Below are 21,714 nucleotides of genomic sequence, written 5' to 3' on the forward strand. Positions count from 1 at the left end.
TTCCGGAGAGGAAAGGGGGAGGGGAAAGAATGCAGAGGGAAGAAAAGACAATGTGTGTGGAAAGACAATGTGTGTGAGGAGGGGTGGGGGGAGAGAATAAGAAGGGGAGTGTGAAAGGTGGAGGGAGAGGAGAGCGGGAGAGAGGGAAGGGAAGGTGAGATGAGGGAGTGGAGGTGTTAATGAGTTCACCTCCAGCTGTGGGGAGAGGTGGGTGAGCGCGAGAGTGGAGGGGAACAGTGGTTGCGGAGGAGAAGAGGGGAAAAGTGGAGTGTGTGTGTGTGTGTGTGTGTGTGTGTGTGTGTGTGTGTGTGTGTGTGTGTGTCTGTCTCTTTACTGGTTGTGCTTCACTGGTGGACGGAAGCAGTCCAGTCTTTTCCCCGGTGTGTTTTTGTACATTTTCAGGGCCTCAGAGATCTTACAAATACATACTGTTATGTAATACACACCCCTTTGCTGACACAAATGTGCAACTGCACACACACAGCACGTCTAGTCCCTGTAGAGAAGTACTGCCAATAGAATAGGACTCTCTGGAGCAGATACACCTATTGAGAGGGGTATGAAGCCCCCCCGGCATTGAGCTGTGGAGGATCGGTGTTCTCTGGAAGGAAGAATGTTGGGGCTCCATACAGTACTTTTGGGAGGAGTTGGGGATGGATGAGGTAGGGGTGCTGATCATCTGACCTCACTAATTCTCACTCTTGTCGCTGAGTGCAATCAAATCCTCACAGCAGTTGGTAGAAAGTCTCCAGCAAAAGCAGGATCAGCTCTTTTGAGCAGGTGTCCCAATACTTTAGTCCAATTATTGTGTGGGTAATACATGTAATATGAGCTGGATTAGGACTTATGCTCCGTATATAATACCTATATAATACATATGGGAACTGTGTAGGACTGCAGCATGCTGAATAGAAGTGTGTGTGTGTGTGTGTGTGTGTGTGTGTGTGTGTGTGTGTGTGTGTGTGTGTGTGTGTGTCCGTCCATTCCTGTGATTCCGCAGACAGGCTCTCTGCAGAATGTAGAGGCGGCCTCAAAATGGGTTTGACCGTGTGTGTGTGTGTGTGTGTGTGTGTGTGTGTGTGTGTGTGTGTGTGTGTGTGTGTGTTTATATAGGGAGAGGGTCACTGAGCGAGAGAGATGGAGGGAGAGTCAGACTAAGGAGAGCGAGAGCCTCCCTGCTGTAGCCTTTCCAATAAAAACAGCTCTCGGCAGATCTCTCACTTCAGGACTATGTGGACAAAAGTATTGGGACGGCTCCTTCTGAGATCAAGGGTGTTAAAAAGAGCTGATCCTGCATTTGCTGGAGTAACTGTCTCCACTGTCCTGGGAGGAAGGAAGGCCGTGTAGGAGGAGCACCGCTGCAGGGCTTTAATTCCAGTCCGCGACAACAGCGAGCGTTAGTGAGGTCAGGAGGCGGCACGATCACCCCACCTCTTCATCCCCAACTCATCCCATCACTCCAGAGAACAGAGTAGTTCCTCCACAGCTCCACAGCTCAATGCTGGGGGGCTTTATACCCCCATAGCCCACGCCTGGCATTAGACAGCATGGCGCCTATAGGCTCAGGGGTATCTGCTGTTCTATTGGCAGCACTTCTCTACAGGGGCTGGACGAGCTGTCTGTGTGCATTTGCACGTCTGCGTCAGCAATGGGGGTGCACCTTAAAGTAGCTGTACGTTTTCATTAGCGCTCGCTGTGACCCGTTCAGTGTCCACCATGACTTTCCAGGCCACAAAGTGTCATCAGTAGGACGGGTCAGCCTGTCCCGTCTGAAGCTCCACTCTGACCGTTGTAAGACTGCGGAGTCCATCTGCCAGTAATGGTGGGTTTGGTGGGATGGGGCGAGGTGGAGGGGGGGCGTGATCCTCTTGTGACTTGATGGACGAACACACACACACACACACACACACAGACACAGACACTCTGTCCTAATTTTGTCTGCTCTGCCCCTCACCCACCCAAACACGGACCGGCGGCCCCATCAATGTTTTATACTAATGGACCTGTCTGACCATGTTTGAACACACGTGTGTGTGTGTGTGTGTGTGTGTGTCTGTGTGTGTGAGAGAGAGAGCAGGCTGTGTCTGAGTTTTAGGCCTGTGTGTGTGGCTGCCCTCAGGCTGTGTTCCAGGCTCTGTCCTCTGTTCGTAGTTCATCATCCTCAGAGCTCCCAAAGCTGCCCCCCCCAACTCTCCATCCCCAGGGGCTATGCTTCTTTATTCCTCCTTTTCTTTGTCTCTCTCTCTCTCTCTCTCTCTCTCACGCTCTCTGGTGGATCTCAGGGATCTCTTTAGGGATGTGCGGTATATGGTTTGCTAATCGATAATCAATAGATCTCTATTCAGAGCATCACCGCTTATCCTGGGTCTGTTCATGCTGTTGCTGCCAAATTTGGACCCCACCATCGGTGTCCCTCACAAATCCACGTTCTGCAGACCAGGCTCCGGTTCTCCAGGAGAGCCTCTGCTGAGCCTCTGCAGCCTCAGCCTTCTTTTCTTGGCTGAAGTAATTTCCTCGACCTAAGGTGGTCTCCTGCTTGTTGTGGCCCACCCTTTCTCAGCGGGCAATCTGAGCTACTGCGGCCTGAGCTTTCTGACGGCTCCAACCGGCCCCCACCCGCCTGGAGACCTGCGGACCTGGCAGTGTCGCCCTCATTCTGATGGCTGGTGTGAACGTTAGCTGGAGCTGCTGGGCTGGATCTGCGTGGTGCTGCTGCTCGATTGGCTGATTTGGAGAATTATGTGAACGAGTAGGTGTACTGAATGCCTGGGTGTTCCTAATAAATTGCTCAGTCTATTGAGTGCGAGTCAGGCCCCGGTGTAGTCTAAAGTTTTGGCACCCCTACTTCTCATATGGGTCTGTTCTTACTGGAGGAGTTGGAGAACGTGGACTCCCAGTTAAAGACACATGAGGTTGTGTGTGTGTGTGTGTGTGTGTGTGTGTGTGTGTGTGACTCAGATGTGTACGTCTTGGATCTTGCTCCACAGTTGTTTCCTGTTAGTGATTAAACACACGCACACACACTGGTGTTGGTGGCTGCTCCCTGTCTCCACACACAATGTGGCTTAACACTTTACTGTGTGAGATCACTTTACCACCCACAACGCAGGAGTGTGGTGTGTGTGTGTGTGTGTGTGTGTGTGTGTGTTTTTGACGTTCTTAGTCGTGCTTCATTTTACGCGATAGTGGTGTGTGTCAAGTTTGCGTTTTTTCACTGCTGTCATAAACCCACCCACACCCTCCTCACAGGTTTGCGAAATTGAGGAAGACAGTGTGACGCTGTATATGAAATGAACGTGTGTGTGTGTGTGTGTGTGTGTGTTGGTCCGGAGCTGTAGATCTGCACCACGCTCCTATGTGGGACGCGGAGCTGATGGAGTGGGTAGGTGGTAATGTTCTGGTGGGACTGTGGAGAGGATATATGGGGCTTGCGACGTTTGCATGTGGACGTATTTGCATGTTGGCCTGGTCGCTCTTTTCCGTAATTTTGAATTTTTTGGGGTTTTCTGCTGATTCGACCAGTAGAAAGGAAGGATTGAAATAAAAATTAAATAAAAATGGTTGCGGTTTAGATTTTGTTCTTAAAAGTGGCCAATTTTAACATGAGTGAAACAGTTTACACACTCCACCTAAAAAATATAATAATAATAATAAAAAAATAAAAATGTTAATGTTAATAATAAAGGTGCTACAAAGGGTTCAGCAACAGTTTTGATAAATGAAACTTTTTAATGGTAATAAATGAAAGAAAACTAATTAAATTAATTAATTAATTGCTCCAAGAAGCCTTTTTCGCACCTGTGTTTTTAAGGGTATTCAACACACATATGGGGTGTTTGAGACCCCACATCCTGCAACGCTATAAAAGTGTGTGTGTTCTCACATTAGTCAGACCCTGCTGAGATAACTGTCTGCCCCCCCCCCCCTGACTAATACTAGTGCTCAAAATGTGGCCTCCTTCTGAAAGGTGGGTGTGTGTTGAGAGCTCGGTGTGAGTCAGTGGGTTCCCGTAAAAGGCCGACGGGTAGATGAAGGCAGATAAGCTTGGATCATACTGTGTGTTCATGGTCGTTACACCATACAGGATGGTGTGTGTGTGTGTGTGTGTGTGTGTGTGTGTGTGTGTGAGCTGCTGCTTTAGCTTTTAGCGTGGGTGTTCAGAAGCTCCTCCCCCCTCCAGGGTTTCCTCACACTTACAGGAACTGACCTCACTCTGCCTCAGGCTGCCTCAGGCGTGACGTCGACAGAGGAAATGCCTTTAATGCTGCGGAGCACAAAAGCCTGACTGTACTGTTACTGAACAGCAGCAGACAAGAAGTTCTCTCAGACGGTTCCTGGTACACTATAAATCCACTGTATGGACAAAAGTATGCATTTATTAGACGGGTGTCCACAAACTTTTGAAAATGTAATGTAGATGGTGGTGCCTGTGCTGTGATCTGCTGCTAATGTCTTGGTACCAGTTACCATAGGACCCCTTCAGAGCTCTAGCGGAGTCTCCACCTCCCTCCTGAAAAGGGTTTCTGCTCTGGCAGGTGGTGAATAGGGGTTTTTTTTCTAAGCTGTGGTCCGCCTCTCTGGCTCTTTCCACGACTCTCTTTGGCACAGCTCTGGTCCTCAAACTGAAGGTGTGACCCAAAGCCTAGCCGCAGCGATGACGATTAACCGTAGCCTCTCTTTCTTCCCGGTAGACGGAGGACTCCCCGAGTCCAAAGCGCCAGCGACTGTCCCAGCAGTCTGTACTGGATCTCACCTCTGCCCCGCCCTCCACACCTTCTCCACCAATCAGACCGTGGGAGCTGCCCCCGAGCCGCAGACCGCACCCCTACCCCCACACACCCTACCACTCAGAACGCTGTCACACGCCTGCACGCCACAGACGCAGGTACGGATGAATGGCTGTTTGGATATTGGTATCAGAAATATTGAATTTTAGATTGATTGGTTATAAATAACCCCCTCCCCCTCACCCTCTCCGTCTCCCTGCAGCCCCCCAGCTCGTCGCCAGCGGGGACGCCGCGAGCGTCTGTCTCGGCTCCACCCACCTCACCCGTCTCACCACGGCTCGCCCGGTGGCGGCCAGGATGAAAACTACCGCCACCCGCCTCATCCTCACTCCCTCCATCCGTACGGCCAGGCGCCCCCTCACCCCCCGGCCGGCCTGGACGAGCCCCGCGCCTTCCACCCCCCTACGCTGTCGCCGCGGCTACTGCACCCACAGCAACAGGGCACCATGGTGATGGACCTCCATGAGCAGGTGAGTTGTAGGTGTAGGTGTTCATTTAATAAAGTCGATGAAGCTGCGCTGCTGTCAGAGCACGGCTGCTCCGCCGTTATGGTTGAGTGACCTCAGCGCTGGTATTCCCAATGTTTTTCCATTGACCGATATTGACCCGTGTGTGTGACTTTGCTCAATGCCCGGTTGTGTGTGTGTGTGTGTGTGTGTGTGTGTGTGTGTGTAGCTCCCTCAGGGTACAGTCCCGGTATCGTATACTGTTTCCCCGGTGCCGCCCCACGGCCTCCCCCCTCCACTCTGCACAGGACAGCATCTCCCAGCATGCTCCTCTCAACAGCAGGTGCCCGCCTGCTCCGTCGTCTTCAGCGGCCAGCAACACTATCCAGTCTGCAGCGTCCCCCCTCCGGTGTGTATATGTGTGTGTGTGTGTGTGTGTGTGTGTGTGTGTGTGTGTGTGGTATCTCCCTTCTTATTTGTTAGCCTCTGCTGCCCCCTTGTGTCTAGAATGGGAAAAGTGTGTGTGTGTGTGTGTGTGTGTGTGTGTGTGTGTGTGTGTCTCTCTCTCTCACACACACCCTCTCTCTTACTTTCTCAGATATTACCTGCGTGCTCGGTGCAGCACTTGCCGGTTCCGTACGCATTTCCGTCGCTCCTCTCCAGTGATCCTGCGTTTCTGCTTCATCCTCCACACCTCTCGCACCACCCGCCCCATCTGCCCCCACCCGGACAGTTCCTGCCTTTCCACACTCAGCAGTCACGATCGGTGCGTGTACACACACACACACACACACGGGTTACCAACGCTATTCGAGTCACACCGCCTCCATGTGGCAGAGTGGGGTTCAGGTCCTCACCTGGGCGAGCTTGCCACACTAATACTGACGAGACTGCCTGAGCAGGACCAGTGCTACCTTGCCTGCCTCTGAGAATAGCATAGAAACTGCTTAGTACCATAGCAACTGCTCATTTAGCGCTTAGCCGGCACTCGGAATGACCTAGCAATTGCATTTTGCTAATTTGTCGTTCGTAGCCATCTGGAAACGCTTCAGCAACCACTTGAAGTGGCCAACAGGAAACACCCTAGCAACTACTAGAGATCCCATATTGACGTCCATGGCTTGGAACAGCACAGAAACTGTCTAGTACCCAAGCGAATGCTTAGCGACAGCTTAGCAACCATTTGGAACCAATTGCCATTTTCTAATTTAACATTTGCAGTTATAGTTATTATTAATAAAAATACTATACAGCACCTTAGCAACTGTCTAGACTACCATGGAAACAGTTTAGAACTTTCCTACCATAGGCAACACCTTATGTGGCCGCAAGAACTGCATAGCAAGGAGGCAGTACTGGATAAGTCTCTCTCTCTCTCTCTCTCTCTCTCTCTCTCTCTCTCTCTCTCTCTCTCTCTCTCTCTCAGCCACTGCAGAGGATTGAGAATGAAGTGGAGCTGTTGGGGGATCATCTGCCTGTGGGGGGCAGCTTTAATTACCCCCACTCGGGCCACCCCAGCCCCTTGCCTCCTTCCACCCCGCTGCAGTTCCTTTCTCACGAACCCCTGCCGCAGGAGCTCTTTGGAATGGTAAGTAGACTACATTACCCACAATGCACCACTCACAATTACATTATCCACAGAGTGCTTTTCCTACACTGCTGCACGCAGGCCTTTGTTGGAGATCTGATCATCTCTCTCTCTCTCTCTCTCTCTCTCTCTCTCTCTCTGTGTGTGTGTGTGTGTGTAGCCGTATCCTAACTTCATGCCTCGACGAATCACAGGCCGGCGTTATCGCTCGCAGCAACCTGTGCCCCCGCCTCCTTATCACCCCAGCCTGCTCCCCTACTTCCTGTGAGTTTATACGCGTGAATGCAGCACCAGCATACCTCAAATAACTGTTAGCACTCTGAATAGCCTAGAAACGGGCAAGCACTAATGGACCTGTTTAGCAACACCATAGCAACCACTTGGAACAGCAGAGCAATTGGCTTTCATTAGGAGATGCACCTTATTTATTCACATGGCCACACCTTTACCGTCAATTGGCGTACCTTAGCAGCTTGTAAGCAACACCCAAGCAGCTACTAGAGATCCCCTACCAACATACTAGCATCCACCTGGAACGCCATAGAAACTACTTAGCATCACCTTAGCAACCACTGAAAACAGCATAGCAAATGCCTTTCTTTAGGAAACACCTCTTTCTAGTGATTATTTTAACTACCAACCCTCAAGTACCATAGCAGCCAGTAAGCAACATCCTAGCAACTACTAGAGATCCTCCAGCAGCATCCTAGCATCCACCTGGAACACCTTTGAAACTACTTAGCAACCACTGGATACTGGATCTTTACTGATTTTCTTTTAATCTTGCAACATCCTAGCAACCACATAGCAACACCTTAGCAACCACCTGAAGTACCATAGCAGCCAGTAATCAACACACTAGCAATTACTAGTCAACTAGAGATCCTTTAGCAACATCCTACCATCCAGCTGTAACACCATAGAATTTGCTTAGCAACACCTTAGCAACCACTTGGTATAGCATAGCAAATGCTTTTTGGGAAATGCAGCTTTCTAATGAATTGTTTTATTTTACCTCCTCTTGCAACATCCTAGCAACACCTTAGCAACCACCTGAAGTTCCATAGCAGTCAGTAAGCAACACTGTAGTAACTACTAGAGCTCCCCTACCAACACCCTAGCAACATAAAATAACAGAAACTGCTTAGCAACACCTTAGCAACCACTGGGTACAGCATAGCAAATGCTTTTTGGGAAATGTATCTTTCTAATGATTTATATTTGAACTCCTCTTGCAACCACATAGCAACACCTTAGCAACCACCTGAAGTTCCATAGCAGTCAGTAAGCAACACTGTAGTAACTACTAGAGCTCCCCTACAAACACTCTAGCAACATAAAATAACATAGAAACTGCTTAGCAACGCCTTAGCAGGACGATCTGTAGGACGTCTGTCTGAGAAGCTCCAGGGTAATACAGATCCCCTCTTTCTCCTTTATTTTTCCTCAGGTCTGTTCTTCCAGTGCAGCCTACAGCCGTGGGGCCCGCCATCAGCTTAGAGCTGGACGTAGATGATGGAGAGGTGGAGAATTACGAGGTGAGGTTACGCAGTTCAATTAAACTCGAATCAGACGGAGGAGAAGCAGCAGCAGGAGCTTCGGTCAGTTAGGTTAGGTTGGGGATAACCTGTTGTGTACGAGGTTGCAGGAGTGAAGCTCTGCCGTGAATGTGCTTGCATGCGTATGTGCAGCTTCACCTCACCCTCCTTCTGAATCTGTGTTTCGTAGGCTCTGTTGAACCTGGCCGAGCGCCTTGGGGAAGCAAAACCACGCGGCCTGACTAAAGCTGATATAGAACAGCTGCCTTCCTACAGATTCAACCCCAGCAATCACCAGTCTGAGCAGACCCTGTGAGTAGCACGCACACACACATCCCTTTAAACCCTAACGGCCTGCATGTGGGCGTATACTTGCAGTTCTCGTCTTCCAATGACATCGTTTGGATGGTAGTGTCATTGCGTGTGTTTTTTATTTTTTATTTATTTACTCCAAAGCCTTGTGTTTTAAGGTGGTAGTCTGCTACTGCAGATGGCGCTACACAAGGATGATTAGACTATGAATAACTGCAGGGTGTGTGATGGGACATACTATATATACGTTTAGTGAAAACACATGGACACTGGTAATCAGCCCCAGACTTGAACTCCTCCTCCCTTCTGGGCATTAAAATAAAAAATGAGTCTACGCTGCCATCTGGTGGCGTCTCAAGGATATTTGAGCTCACCCCAGCATCAGAAACCATTTTAGACGTACCAAAGAAAGTCTGCAGAGAGGAAACGAGGGCTTGTTCTGTGTTGAGTCCATTCATACCTCCTCAAGAGGCCTTAGTCTTCTTATTTAGTGTGTGGACCCAGGGAACCCACACCTGCCAACACCTGGTTTGGTGGTAAATCAGGGCTTAATGATGGTAAATCAGGTGAGCTGCTGCTGCTGCTGGGGGGCGTTCAGGAGAAACCTGGAAGAACCGAGCTCTGTTCTTCAGACTAGCTCACAGACAAGATCTCACTACTTTCTTTCTTCAGAATGAGAAGCTCTTGTTTCTCCTTTTTACTGGATTCATGTTCACCTGCTTCATCTGTTCTGATGAGATCTGGAGCTTCTACAGTAAAAACTCGCTCACTGCTGAGAGACAGGGGTTTAAATAATTGGCTAAGGGGCCCAGAACCCCCTCACAGCTCTTTACATCCATGCATGTGTACATATTACCGTACAATACTGCAGTATTATTTTGTGTGTATAGTAAACTGTGTGGATTATTGCCTCTGTGACGGTCCATGTTCCTAAACTCTCTGTCTCTCTGTGTGTGTGTGTGTGTGTGTGTGTGTGTGTGTGTGTGTGTGTGTGTGTGTGCAGGTGTGTGGTGTGTATGTGTGACTTTGAGTCTCGTCAGCTGCTGCGAGTCCTGCCCTGCAATCATGAGTTCCATGCCAAGTGTGTCGACAAGTGGCTCAAGGTGAGTGTGTGTGGCCCAGCATATAAGGCACAGAGCCGGAATGTCGATCACTGAATGTCTGTTTCCTATCTCTGACCCGACAACCTTCTGGTCTCAAGCTCACGTCTCTTAACCTTTTAGGCCAATTGATGCCCCTACGCCGTCCCCCTATGCTGTCCCCATCAGTTTCCCCATGAGTTTAATACCATTTAATTGAACCGACAACCTTCCAGCCCCAAGCCTGCTTCTGCTGCCCCCTAATTGTTAGTCATTAATAATGTTTAATGAACGACTGAACCAACAACCTTTTTGCTTTTGACTGCCTGGTTCTCAATATGGTCCAGACTTACGGTCCAGACCTTTGCCCAAGATCAGTGTATTAAGACAGAGCTGAACCGTGGATCGGTCTGAGCACCACCTCCATAGATCATCCTCTGTACTTTCCGTTGTTTTTCTACTTTTCTGATTTTTAATTGAACCGACAACCTTCTGGTCACAAGCCCACTAGCCTAACCTTTAGGCCTCTGCTGCCCCCTGGCTGTTGGTCATAAGTACTGAACTGGCCTGACCTCATCGTCTATATAACGAGTTTCACCTCCTGATTTTTACCTTTGCCTCTTCCTTTCGCTCCTCAGGCCAACAGAACCTGCCCTATCTGCCGAGCGGACGCCTCAGAAGTCCAGCGGGATTCCGAGTGACGATCCCAGCTCCTTTCACACTCGCAGACGTGCCCGCACACACCAACACACCTACACACACACACCCACCACTGTTTTCGTCCCAGGATCACATTGCCCTGTGCAGCCAGCTGGACTCCAGAACTTGTCAAATCTCTCGGCACACTGGACTTTTCACCCCATCTCCTGTTGCATAGAGTTCCTCTGATAGACAAACACACTCCCAACACACACACACACACACACACACACACACACTCTATCTCCCTCAACTGTAAAGCTTCTGCGATGAGCTTCCTTTCGCACTGTGCTCAGCGTCAAGCGTAAACAAGCACAGATGCACGCACACACACACTCTCAAGACACCCCTACACATCTCCGGTTGCTATGGTTACTAACGCCATGAGTCCAAAGATAATGGTTCATATATTTGTTAGTTTGTTTCGTTCAGATTAGGTCACTCCAACCACTGCCATTACTGTTGTTATTGTTATTATTATCATTATTATTATTATTATTTTTATTTTGTTTGTTTTTGGGGTACAGGGTGGTTGCAGTTTTCATTGTATGTGTGTAAGTGTGCGCGTGGGTGGGTGGGTGTGTGTTCAGATACGTGTACTCAACATTCCCTAGCATGTGAGCACACCGGTGGTGTGAAGGTAGCTCGTAAGCGGACGCGGACAATTGTGTGCATGTGCTTTTTATATTCTACCAATAAAAAATAGTATATATATATATATAAAATATATACATATATATATGTGTGTTTGTATATATATATGTATGTATCGATATAGAGGGACAGAATAACACAATTCATACGTTTTAAATAAAAGAAATTGTCTCCTCCACCCCCCCAATTAAAAAAAACAAAAAACAGGGGGGCGGAAATTAACAGCAAATTGTATCTATATATAAAGTTGGGCTTTTTTCCAGGGTGGGTTTTTTGCTCAATTATGATCTAGCAGTCTTATAGAATTGGAATACTGTGAGGTGTGTGTGTGTGTGTGTGTGTGTGTGTGTGTGTGTGTGTGTGTGAGAGAGAGAGAGAGAGAGAGTGAGTGTGTGTCGGCGCATCATTGGTTACTTGTGTGTGTTATTTATCCTGTATGTGTGGTACAGAACACTGGCTTTACCGCTCTCCCTTCCCCCCCCCAACCCCCTCTTTCTGTTCTCGACTCCGAATGTCTGGCTGTCACTTCCGCGGCGTGTGATTGGTTAAGCAGGGGCAGTGGGCGTGCTTCAATGTAGCACACATCGTTTATTTTAGGATCGACGGTTCATGTTTTTATTTGTCTTTTTATTTTATTTGTAACAGATCAGTGCTTCTTAAACTAGTCCTCGACGACCCCCCAAATGGTCCTGATACGAACCGAGCGGAAACGTGGATCGTCAGGTCGAGGGGGAGGTTCCGTCTCCGTAGATCATCCAACTCTTTCCTTCTTGCTTCTCCATCCTCGAAAAAAAGATCAAGAACGATGACGTAGTCTTCCTTCCGTGCGAGTCCAGTTTTGGTAAAGCCGAAAGCGCCTCAGCAGCCAGATCTGAAGAGTCCGAAAAAAGTCTACCGTCGCTAACGCTGCTAACCGTGTGAACGTAAGCGAATAGTCACCAGTTGGCAACCCTTCTCAAACACACCTGATCCAGTATTGGAGCCAGATGCGATGACTCTGAACTCCCCACCAGGACCAGGATTGGACACCCATTGTGTTGGCAGGGTGGCTGCTTGCTTCTAGTCGCTGTTAGCCGCATTAGCATGGTTGCTCCAGCCGTTTCGCTGAAATGCGACGCTTCGGGAGGAGCTGTGTGAACGTCAGAGCAGGAGAACATCAAAGGAGGAGGAGTAGAAGAAAGGGAAACCAGATTGCGTTTGTTGGCTGTACTGGAAGGTTGTCCCGATGTGGGACTCGCAGGCCGATATCAGATCGTTTTTGACGTGCCGGTACTCCGCTTGATATTAAATCGACCTGAATCAGCATTACGGTGAAGGCTAATCCGTTGGACGCGTATAAATGTATCTATTTTTCTAAGTAGTTCTCTGCCGATACTGATGCAGTTCCGATATCGGAACGCGGCCCTGCTTTCAATTTCACGTTTAGCACAGGATCGCTCACAGTTTCAACACTCTGCACGCACTACCGTTTATTTCACGCTCCTCGGAAAGCATCCAAACTTTATATATATATATATATATATATATATATATAATATAATTGTCATGAATCTCCAGTCAGGTAGCACAGGGATGTGTTTGTGTGATAGAAAGACACAGGTAAAGGCACATGGGTAGAACGGCGGTTGGAAAAGGGAAGCACTTCGGCTTGGTAAAAAAAAGGATAAAGGGACACAAACACTACATAGCAGGGAAGCAACGCTCCGAATTCCAGTGTCAGGCCTTTAATTCTGGTTTCCTCTTTTTTCCCCTCTTCAGTCTTTCCTTTATGTATCCATGCCTCGCCCAAGAAAACACACTGTTCGCTTTCCAGAATGAGTGTGTGTGCGTGTTTAAGATGCTAGAGCTACCAAGCTGGACCAAGGTGTGGCTTAGGGTAATTAAAGCAAGGCAGCATTAGTGAGTAATCAGCCTCCCGGTTAATAACGATTATTCGACGAAGTAGTGGGCGGAGCATGGCCGCACCTTTCTTTTTGTCCCGCAGGCTTCGCCCCCTCCCCCCTAACCAATGTTAAGTTACAAGCCCTTCACCCTGCCGTAGACTCCATGGCTTCGTAGGGTTGTGTGCGCTTGCGAGTGTTTGTGGAATGACGTGCCACTGACTCGACCTGAGTGAAGGTGCGAATGGACTGCAACAAATGGTTGAGTGGTCCCAACAGCCACCTATGTCATGCTATGCAGGCTCTATGGCTGGGCTGTGTAGAGTCCTAAAGGCTTTTGTAGCGTCAGCTTGGAAACCCGTAGTGTCTTAACAGCAGATGCCTTTCAGCCATTCTCCAGCGTCTCGTTCAGATTAGTGTCATACGCCGAGGCGTCCTACTGACCTCGTGTTCCTGCCGGTCAACTCGTTCCACTTCAGGCGCGTACGTTCGGGTCCCGTTACTAAACTCCTGTCTCTTTGGTTTCTTTCCTCCCCTCCTGCTTGGTACAATAGCAGTTACCTCATTTTTACTATTTATGGTGTTTTTGTTTGTTTTTTTATTTTGCCTAAACAAATGAGAGCTTCTGAATTTGTTTTTTTTTTTTTTTTTATGGGTTTTAATTTGTTTTCCATTAAAAATACAATTGTATCATTTAACATGATGTAGTTTCATATGTATAATATCTGTAACCAAAATCATTTGAAGGCTTGATATAAAAATTTTTAACAAACATTTGTACATTTTTTATGAGAGTTATTACTAGTAACGCTTTACTAAGTAGTGCAATGATTTTTTTTTTTTTTTTTTTTTCCTTCAGACCCCGATCCCCAGTCTTTTGGATTTCAAAGGGTGGTTCAATAATAAATGTATAATGTTCTCTTCTTCCATTGCTTGGCTTCTATTTCTAATTCGACCCTGCATCTTTAATTTTGCACCTCTCCATTTGAGTAGTGATGCAGTTAATCTTTTTGGTTGGGGTTGCTTGTTCATAATCTACTCCACGTTTAAAACCTCCTACATCAGGCAGGAAACCACCAATTTTAATACAGGATGCAAGCACACAACCTTCAAAGGGATGCTCTGTTATAGTTGGAAGGGGCGTCAATTAAGACCCAAGAAACACGACCTGTAGAGGTTAAGAGGCGATGAACACAGCGTTGGACCCTCTTGGGGTACTCTGAAGTGGACTGGCACCCTGTCCGGTAGTTCTTCCTGCCTTATACCCAGAGACTCAGGCTTGGTTTCAGAACTGCCGCAACCCTGACCAGGAAGATGTGGTTGGTGTGGTGCAACAGCGAACACCACTGCCTGCCAGTGAGCTATTACGCCAGGTGGAAGACCAGGCTTCGTTTTCCCAGTCTGGGTGACTGCTACACTACACCAATAAGTGTCCTTGGGCAAGACTCCTAACCCTACACTGGCCCACCTCTGTAATACGAGTGACCTTTTTATTTATTTATATATATATATATATATATATATATATATATATATATATATATATATATATATATATATATATATATATATATAGAGAGAGAGAGAGAGAGAGCGTCAGCTAAATGCCGTAAATGTAAACGAAGAAGCTGTAAAGAAGGTGGAAGGATAAATGGACAAATTCACATCAAAATAAACTAAATCATGCAAAATATGCAAATCATCTCTGTCTGACAAAAGCCTCTTATCCCTAAAGCAGCAACTTTACAGGAGAAGGGGGAAATATTTACTTCCCGTGTAAAAAATAAAAAAATTACTTGTCATTTTAGATGTTTTGTTGCTCTGTTAATTATGAAATTCTGACACAATGTGAAGAACATCAGCCAGATTCACATTGTCAAAAAATAATTTTGTTGTGACGTGAGCTGCCGATCACAAGGTCGTCTTCTGATGTTGTGGATGTGAGCCTTCTCATCTGCCCTTAATTAAATGGCTTAAACTGTGGTAAGATGTATGGTCTGCTGTACATTAGTTAAAAGGGAGTCGATCCATCTGCTGCAGGAGTTATATGCACGTCTTCCTTCTCTTTTACAGTTGGCTTGTTTTTTTTTGTAGCGCCGCAAGGAGGTCTGAATGGGTTGTGGTCCAGACTGCTTTGCTGTGGCGCATCCATGAGTCCACCACGGGCATCTGTGTCTCCGTGGCCATCCAGGGGGGCAGTGGTGGTTGATACCCTAGGTAACACTGGTAGGGGGTGAGGCCAGTGGTGGCGCACCGCAGAGAGTTCTGGGCCATCACCAGTCACTGGGGAACGTGTGGCAGTACAGCCGTAGAAACTTCCCCAGTTTCTGGTTGGCATGCTTGCACCCGAGAGGTAAACTGGCCCCCACAATCTGATATGATGTCCTCCGGAATCCCGAAATTCCGGAGGTTTGCATTGCCAAAGGCATTGTTGTGAACGGAATGAAACAAACCCCCCGATTGCCGGTGATCGGGCGAGAACCTCTACGCAGGCGTCTCTTGCAGTCCTTTGCAACAACTTCTGCGCTCCTCTGATGAGAGGTGACCTATGCGCCATCGAGGAGGTGGCTGCAGGCTGCATGACTAGGCTAAGAGGCGGGACGGGGTGACAGGCCCCTTAGTACCAGCTACTGGCCCCCAGCACCCCGGGTGGAGGCCTTAGAGCTGGTTGAGCCGAATAGCAAGCACGATGAGCTCATCAAGTGAATTCTGTCATGGGGTGTACAGCTAGATACTTTATTAATTAATCAAATACAAAACAAAGAGATACGAAAAGCGAGGTGCAGTAAACTAGGGCAAAACAATGAACAGAACCAAAATGTGACAAATGAGATGGCGAACCAAAACAAACCTGGGACTGGGAGGAGCAGGGAGCTGAGCAGGAGAATAACGAGGGGGATAAACAGAAAGCCACAAACCTCCCTTGGGTGACAAGAGCAAAACTGAACTGAGGACAGAGCCGAGCTCAGGGGTAGCTGAGGAACCAGCTGCTCGACTAGAGAACAATGCCAACCTAACCTGAGTGTGCAGTGAACTGGCTCGACCTGGGTCGCCTTGGAACCTGAGCAGGAATCGAACATACCTCGCATGCCTCTAGAGCCAACAGTAAATCCTTCAGACCATGAATAGAACTATCGCCGACCAGAACACGCCAACAACGCGTGAGGAATCAGGCAATGAGCAGTGAATGAACAGTGAATGAACACAAATGAATTGCAACTGAACATAAATCAACACAAACAACCAGGAAGTGAAATGGAAGTCCTTATTTGGGCCTGTGGGCGACGGTTCATCGTCCCTGGGGAGGGCACGATAACGAGGGACTGACAGTAAATACCTTTTGTTTAAGTTTTGTATAAATGTATTGTCCCTCCTGTTGAGACATGGCTTGTCCCATGACTCAAAACTGCAGCATATCTAAAGAGATTATTTGGTAGGATTGGTTTGTCTTCTGGTCACATATAAAGGCTGTCTTTTTTGGTAGGCCCCTTTATTTATCCACTTATGCTGTTCATTTTTCGTTGAGGCCTGTTGCATATCCTTCAACCCTTCTGTTTCTACATGATCAGGGTGTATCTGTGTACACAGAATGTCCTGTGTCTCTGTAGCCTTTGGCACAGCATCAGCTTTTGAGTTGGCAACAAGAATTTTGTAAGTTCCTCCTGTATGTGCCGAACATTTGCAGATGGCTACCTTTTTAGGTAATTGTACAGCATCTAGAAGTGCGAGAGTAAGGTCTTTGTGGTTTATGTCTTTGCCTGTGCAAGGTGCAAAGATATGAATAGTAGAGAATGCAGATTGACTGTCAGTGTATATCTATCTCTTTGTTTGCAATCTACAAACTGTGTGAATGGTTTTACATAATTGGGGAGCGTTAAGATTCCTAAACTCACCAATAATTGGTTGATTTCTACAAATCCAAAGATTGTCATGGGCAGCCATGGGCTCTGATAACACGTGTCCCAAATATTTGACAGCGGTTTTAGCTTGTTAACTTGATGGCCCTGGTCTGGCAAGATTTTTTTTAAATGCTGTCATAATAATGCAACCATTAATAAAGGGGCTTAGTCTCTTCTATTACTAAGATGCCATTGGTGCATCTTTGAGCTTTTAGTGTTCTCTGGAATAATGGTTGCTGCTCCATCCAGTACTTTTGGGATGAGTTGGGGAGTTGGGGGATGATGAGGTGGGGTGGTGATCATCCAACATCCTGACTTCAAGAATACTCGTCACTAAATGCTATCCAATCCTCACAGCAATTATCCTCCACAATCTAGTAGAAAGTCTTTTTTCCATTTTGAGTTCAGATGAAACAATGAATGAGCAAGTGTCCCAATACTTTTGTCCACATAGTGTATTGTGACAGACATTTCAAACTTCAGATTTGTTTGGCTTATCTGATAGAAAACTGCGGTGGTATTCTGAGATACTTATGACCCAATTATATCAGTCAGTGATGAACCCTTGATCAGGTTTGTATAAGTTTAACCATCATCTAAATAAGTTTAACCACCATCTGTACAAGTTTAACCATCATCTGTATAAGTTTAACCACCATCTATATAAGTTTAACCATCATCTGTATAAGTTTAACCACCATCTATATAAGTTTAACCATCATCTGTATAAGTTTAACCACCATCTATATAAGTTTAACCATCATCTGTATAAGTTTAACCATCATCTGTATAAGTTTAACCACCATCTATATAAGTTTAACCATCATCTGTATAAGTTTAACCATCATCTGTATAAGTTTAACCACCATCTATATAAGTTTAACCATCATCTGTATAAGTTTAACCACCATCTATATAAGTTTAACCATCATCTGTATAAGTTTAACCATCTATATAAGTTTAACCACCATCTGTATAAGTTTAACCATCATCTAAATAAGTTTAACCACCATCTGTACAAGTTTAACCATCATCTGTATAAGTTTAACCACCATCTATATAAGTTTAACCATCATCTGTATAAGTTTAACCACCATCTATATAAGTTTAACCATCATCTGTATAAGTTTAACCATCTATATAAGTTTAACCACCATCTATATAAGTTTAACCACCATCTATATAAGTTTAACCATCATCTTTATAAGTTTAACCATCATCTGTATAAGTTTAACCACCATCTATATAAGTTTAACCACCATCTGTATAAGTTTAACCATCATCTGTATAAGTTTAACCACCATCTATATAAGTTTAACCACCATCTGTATAAGTTTAACCATCATCTATATAAGTTTAACCACCATCTGTATAAGTTTAACCATCATCTATATAAGTTTAACCATCATCTGTATAAGTTTAACCACCATCTGTATAAGTTTAACCATCATCTGTACAAGTTTAACCATCATCTGTATAAGTTTAACCATCATCTGTATAAGTTTAACCACCATCTATATAGGTTTAACCATCATCTATATAAGTTTAACCACCATCTTTATAGGTTTAACCATCATCTGTATAAGTTTAACCATCATCTATATAAGTTTAACCATCATCTGTATAAGTTTAACCACCATCTGTATAAGTTTAACCATCATCTGTATAAGTTTAACCATCATCTATATAAGTTTAACCACCATCTGTATAAGTTTAACCATCATCTGTATAAGTTTAACCATCATCTGTATAAGTTTAACCATCATCTATATAAGTTTAACCACCATCTGTATAAGTTTAACCATCATCTGTATAAGTTTAACCATCATCTGTATAAGTTTAACCACCATCTATATAGGTTTAACCATCATCTATATAAGTTTAACCACCATCTTTATAGGTTTAACCATCATCTTTATAAGTTTAACCATCATCTATATAAGTTTAACCATCATCTATATAGGTTTAACCATCATCTTTATAGGTTTAACCATCATCTTTATAAGTTTAACCATCATCTATATAAGTTTAACCACCATCTGTATAAGTTTAACCATCATCTGTATAAGTTTAACCACCATCTATATAAGTTTAACCATCATCTATATAAGTTTAACCACCATCTGTATAAGTTTAACCATCATCTGTATAAGTTTAACCATCATCTGTATAAGTTTAACCACCATCTGTATAGGTTTAACCATCATCTGTATAAGTTTAACCACCATCTGTATAAGTTTAACCATCTGTATAAGTTTAACCATCATCTGTATAAGTTTAACCACCTTTTTTCTCAACTTTGGCTTAGACCTCTTGCAGTGCGTCTTGCCCTACTCCTCCCACCCAGATAAAAAGATAAAAAATGTTAAAATGATTGGGAGAAGAGCTGACCAAAAGAAGCCAAAGGGCTGCATTGCAGACATGGTCAGCTAGTGTTACCACAAGCATTGACTATGATCTTTCAGCTACTTCAGCTACTACATTTTATAACTAGAAGCTGCAGTTTCATAGCTGAGGTCAGTTAATTAGGCTCAGCTATAGGAAGTAATTTAAGGCCCACATAGGCCAACAAAATTGGCTTTAGCTTCACAAATTGTTGGAAAGGTTGAATTTGTGAATTATGTGTAATTTGATGGTTTTACCAGCAGATGGAATCATTGTAACACAAAGCTGTTCTGGTTCTATCAATAAAGACTGTGGTTTAGGAGTTCCAGTTATAAGAACTCTTAAGTCTGGATACAGTGGTCAGAGTAATTGTGATCTCTCACAGTCTGAAAATATATTTTAAATATACATGTGCTGCCTTGATTCCTGCAATAATTCCAGGTAGGCTCAGACTCTCAACCCTGACCAGGAAGAAACGGGACCACCATTAACAATGTTCATCTATGACCATACATGCTTCTATTAGAGAACCTAAAGTGGTTCCTCTATGGCATCGCTCAAAGAACAATTTGCAGTGTGAACTGGCCTTGAACTGTAGTTGGTGCAGCTGAGGGAATCTCTACAAGACAGGCTCATTTAGCCTTCATCCTCACAGTGCAGCTCTGCCGTAGGCCTCACTGGGCCCTACGGTGCAGCTGCGCCCTAGACGTCAGAGACACACAAGTGCTGCTGGTTGAAGCTTTATATAAAAGGACAGTTTTGTAAGCTCTAAAAGTTGAAACCGCTCAGCGTCTCTCCTCTGAAGGAAAATTCTGAGGATTAATTATTCAGAAATGATAAGGTGCCCACAATCTCTCCACTTGGCTGGACTTCTTAATACTTTTTTTATGCAGCGTTACTGACATATCATCAGCCAAGAGTTTTGTTAGGTAATTCTGACTGGCTAAAGTTCACTGTGGCCTGCAGATTTCTGTAGTCCATAGGGTCTAAGAAAGGTTTAAGATTTAAAGCCATAGAAGAGGTCCCAAATGTCATATTCTTAGTGACCTAAAAATAACGGGCCACTAGGACGTCACTTGGATTTTGCTGAATGTGCATATTATGGAAAAGAGATGAGAAGCTGGCCTCAGATACATCAACAGATGCAGTTATGGGAAAGCTAGCGGGTATCTGTACTATCTGGACTGCCTCAGACTGCCGCTAACCACGGTCTGGAACTGCAAAGCGGAGTGCCAGGGAAGCCAAAGCCAGGGACCCTGCTAAGCTGGTGGTAAAAATAGACTGGTAAAACTGCATCTGAGCACTGTTCACCCCAACCGAAGTCACACACTTACTACTGCTACACTATATAGACAAAAGTATTGGGAAACCTGCTCATTCAGTTTTTAAAAAAGAGTTGATCCTGCTTTTGTTGGAGTAACTGTCTCTACTGTCCACTAAAGAAGGCTTATCACTAGATTTTAGCATTGCTATGTAAGGTCAGGAAGATGATCACCACCCCAACCCCCTTTCCCTTCTTTTTGCATGGCAGATACTGGAGCACAGAGGACTTCTCTTATGCAACCCCCCCCCCCCCTTTCTAAACAAAGCAGAATATTGCTCAAATCTAAACATCACGCTTGGACTCCTCTTCATATCTTATTCATTTATGGCTTGTTGAGCGCAGCAGTCGAGGCCTGCACTGGAAAAAATGTGCCTGTGATGTGACTGCTGTGCAGGTTTTCAACATGCTTTGGGTTCTTTAAAGGCCTTTTTGGTACCCTCACACAGTCTAACTAAAAAACTATTTTCTTTTAAAAATTAACGTTTTTTCTTTTTAAGTTTCTTTTAAACTTTCTTTTAAAATATCAGTTTCATTTGCTTGTGTTTTTTATACTGAAACGATTAGACTTTATAGATCTATATATAGTCTGAATTTCTTTTACTGTTTTACATATTTTTGTTTTAGTGTTTTAACACGTGCTTTAGTCTTTGGGGTTTTTTTTGGTATTAGATTAGATTTCATGTCATGACCAATATCATAACTTTAAAAAAAAAAATTATTTTTTCGATTTTGGTTTCCCAATTTTATTCCCTGTAATATTGCCATTTTGGAAGGTTTTTGGAAGCTTTTTGATTGACAGCAACAAGTTATTAAAAGGAGGTTTCTTTGACTTTTTGGTGCTGTATAGAACCACTTTTAGAACCAATGAAGACCCATCCCTTACCTTGAACTTATTAAAGGCTTACGATTGTACTCATATCTTACTTGGCTTGACATTCAGGCGAAGTGTAGTCTGACAGTGTTGTGTACCTAGGTCTCCACACTGCCTTTTGCATTGGCAGCATCTGGGCTGGAGGTATCTTTTATGTCCTAGCCTATACAAATGAGCCAAGGATATTTTCTGAGTAAACAGTAGAGCACTTCTGTAAGTCTCTCTGGATAAGAGCGTGTGCTAAATGCCTTC

The 21,714-nt window shown here is 45.2% G+C and overlaps 1 protein-coding gene across 2 annotated transcripts in view; it reads left to right on the forward strand.

Moving 5' to 3' along the window:
- Window positions 1–13,894, forward strand: part of rnf38 (ring finger protein 38) — a 32,044-nt gene extending 18,150 nt beyond the window's left edge. For both annotated transcript variants that reach the window (XM_072670201.1, XM_072670202.1), the window contains exons 4-13: window positions 4,692–4,885; window positions 4,990–5,257; window positions 5,463–5,642; window positions 5,832–5,999; window positions 6,660–6,821; window positions 6,982–7,085; window positions 8,272–8,359; window positions 8,550–8,671; window positions 9,675–9,774; window positions 10,389–13,894. In XM_072670201.1, the coding sequence (XP_072526302.1) occupies window positions 4,692–4,885; window positions 4,990–5,257; window positions 5,463–5,642; window positions 5,832–5,999; window positions 6,660–6,821; window positions 6,982–7,085; window positions 8,272–8,359; window positions 8,550–8,671; window positions 9,675–9,774; window positions 10,389–10,451 (1,449 nt within the window). In that variant the 3' untranslated portion in view covers window positions 10,452–13,894. The remainder of the gene's footprint in view (window positions 1–4,691; window positions 4,886–4,989; window positions 5,258–5,462; window positions 5,643–5,831; window positions 6,000–6,659; window positions 6,822–6,981; window positions 7,086–8,271; window positions 8,360–8,549; window positions 8,672–9,674; window positions 9,775–10,388) is intronic.
- The last annotated feature ends 7,820 nt before the right edge of the window (window positions 13,895–21,714 follow it).

This window comes from Salminus brasiliensis, chromosome 24, assembly GCF_030463535.1.
Source record: "Salminus brasiliensis chromosome 24, fSalBra1.hap2, whole genome shotgun sequence".
NCBI classification, from domain to species: Eukaryota; Metazoa; Chordata; class Actinopteri; order Characiformes; family Bryconidae; genus Salminus; species Salminus brasiliensis.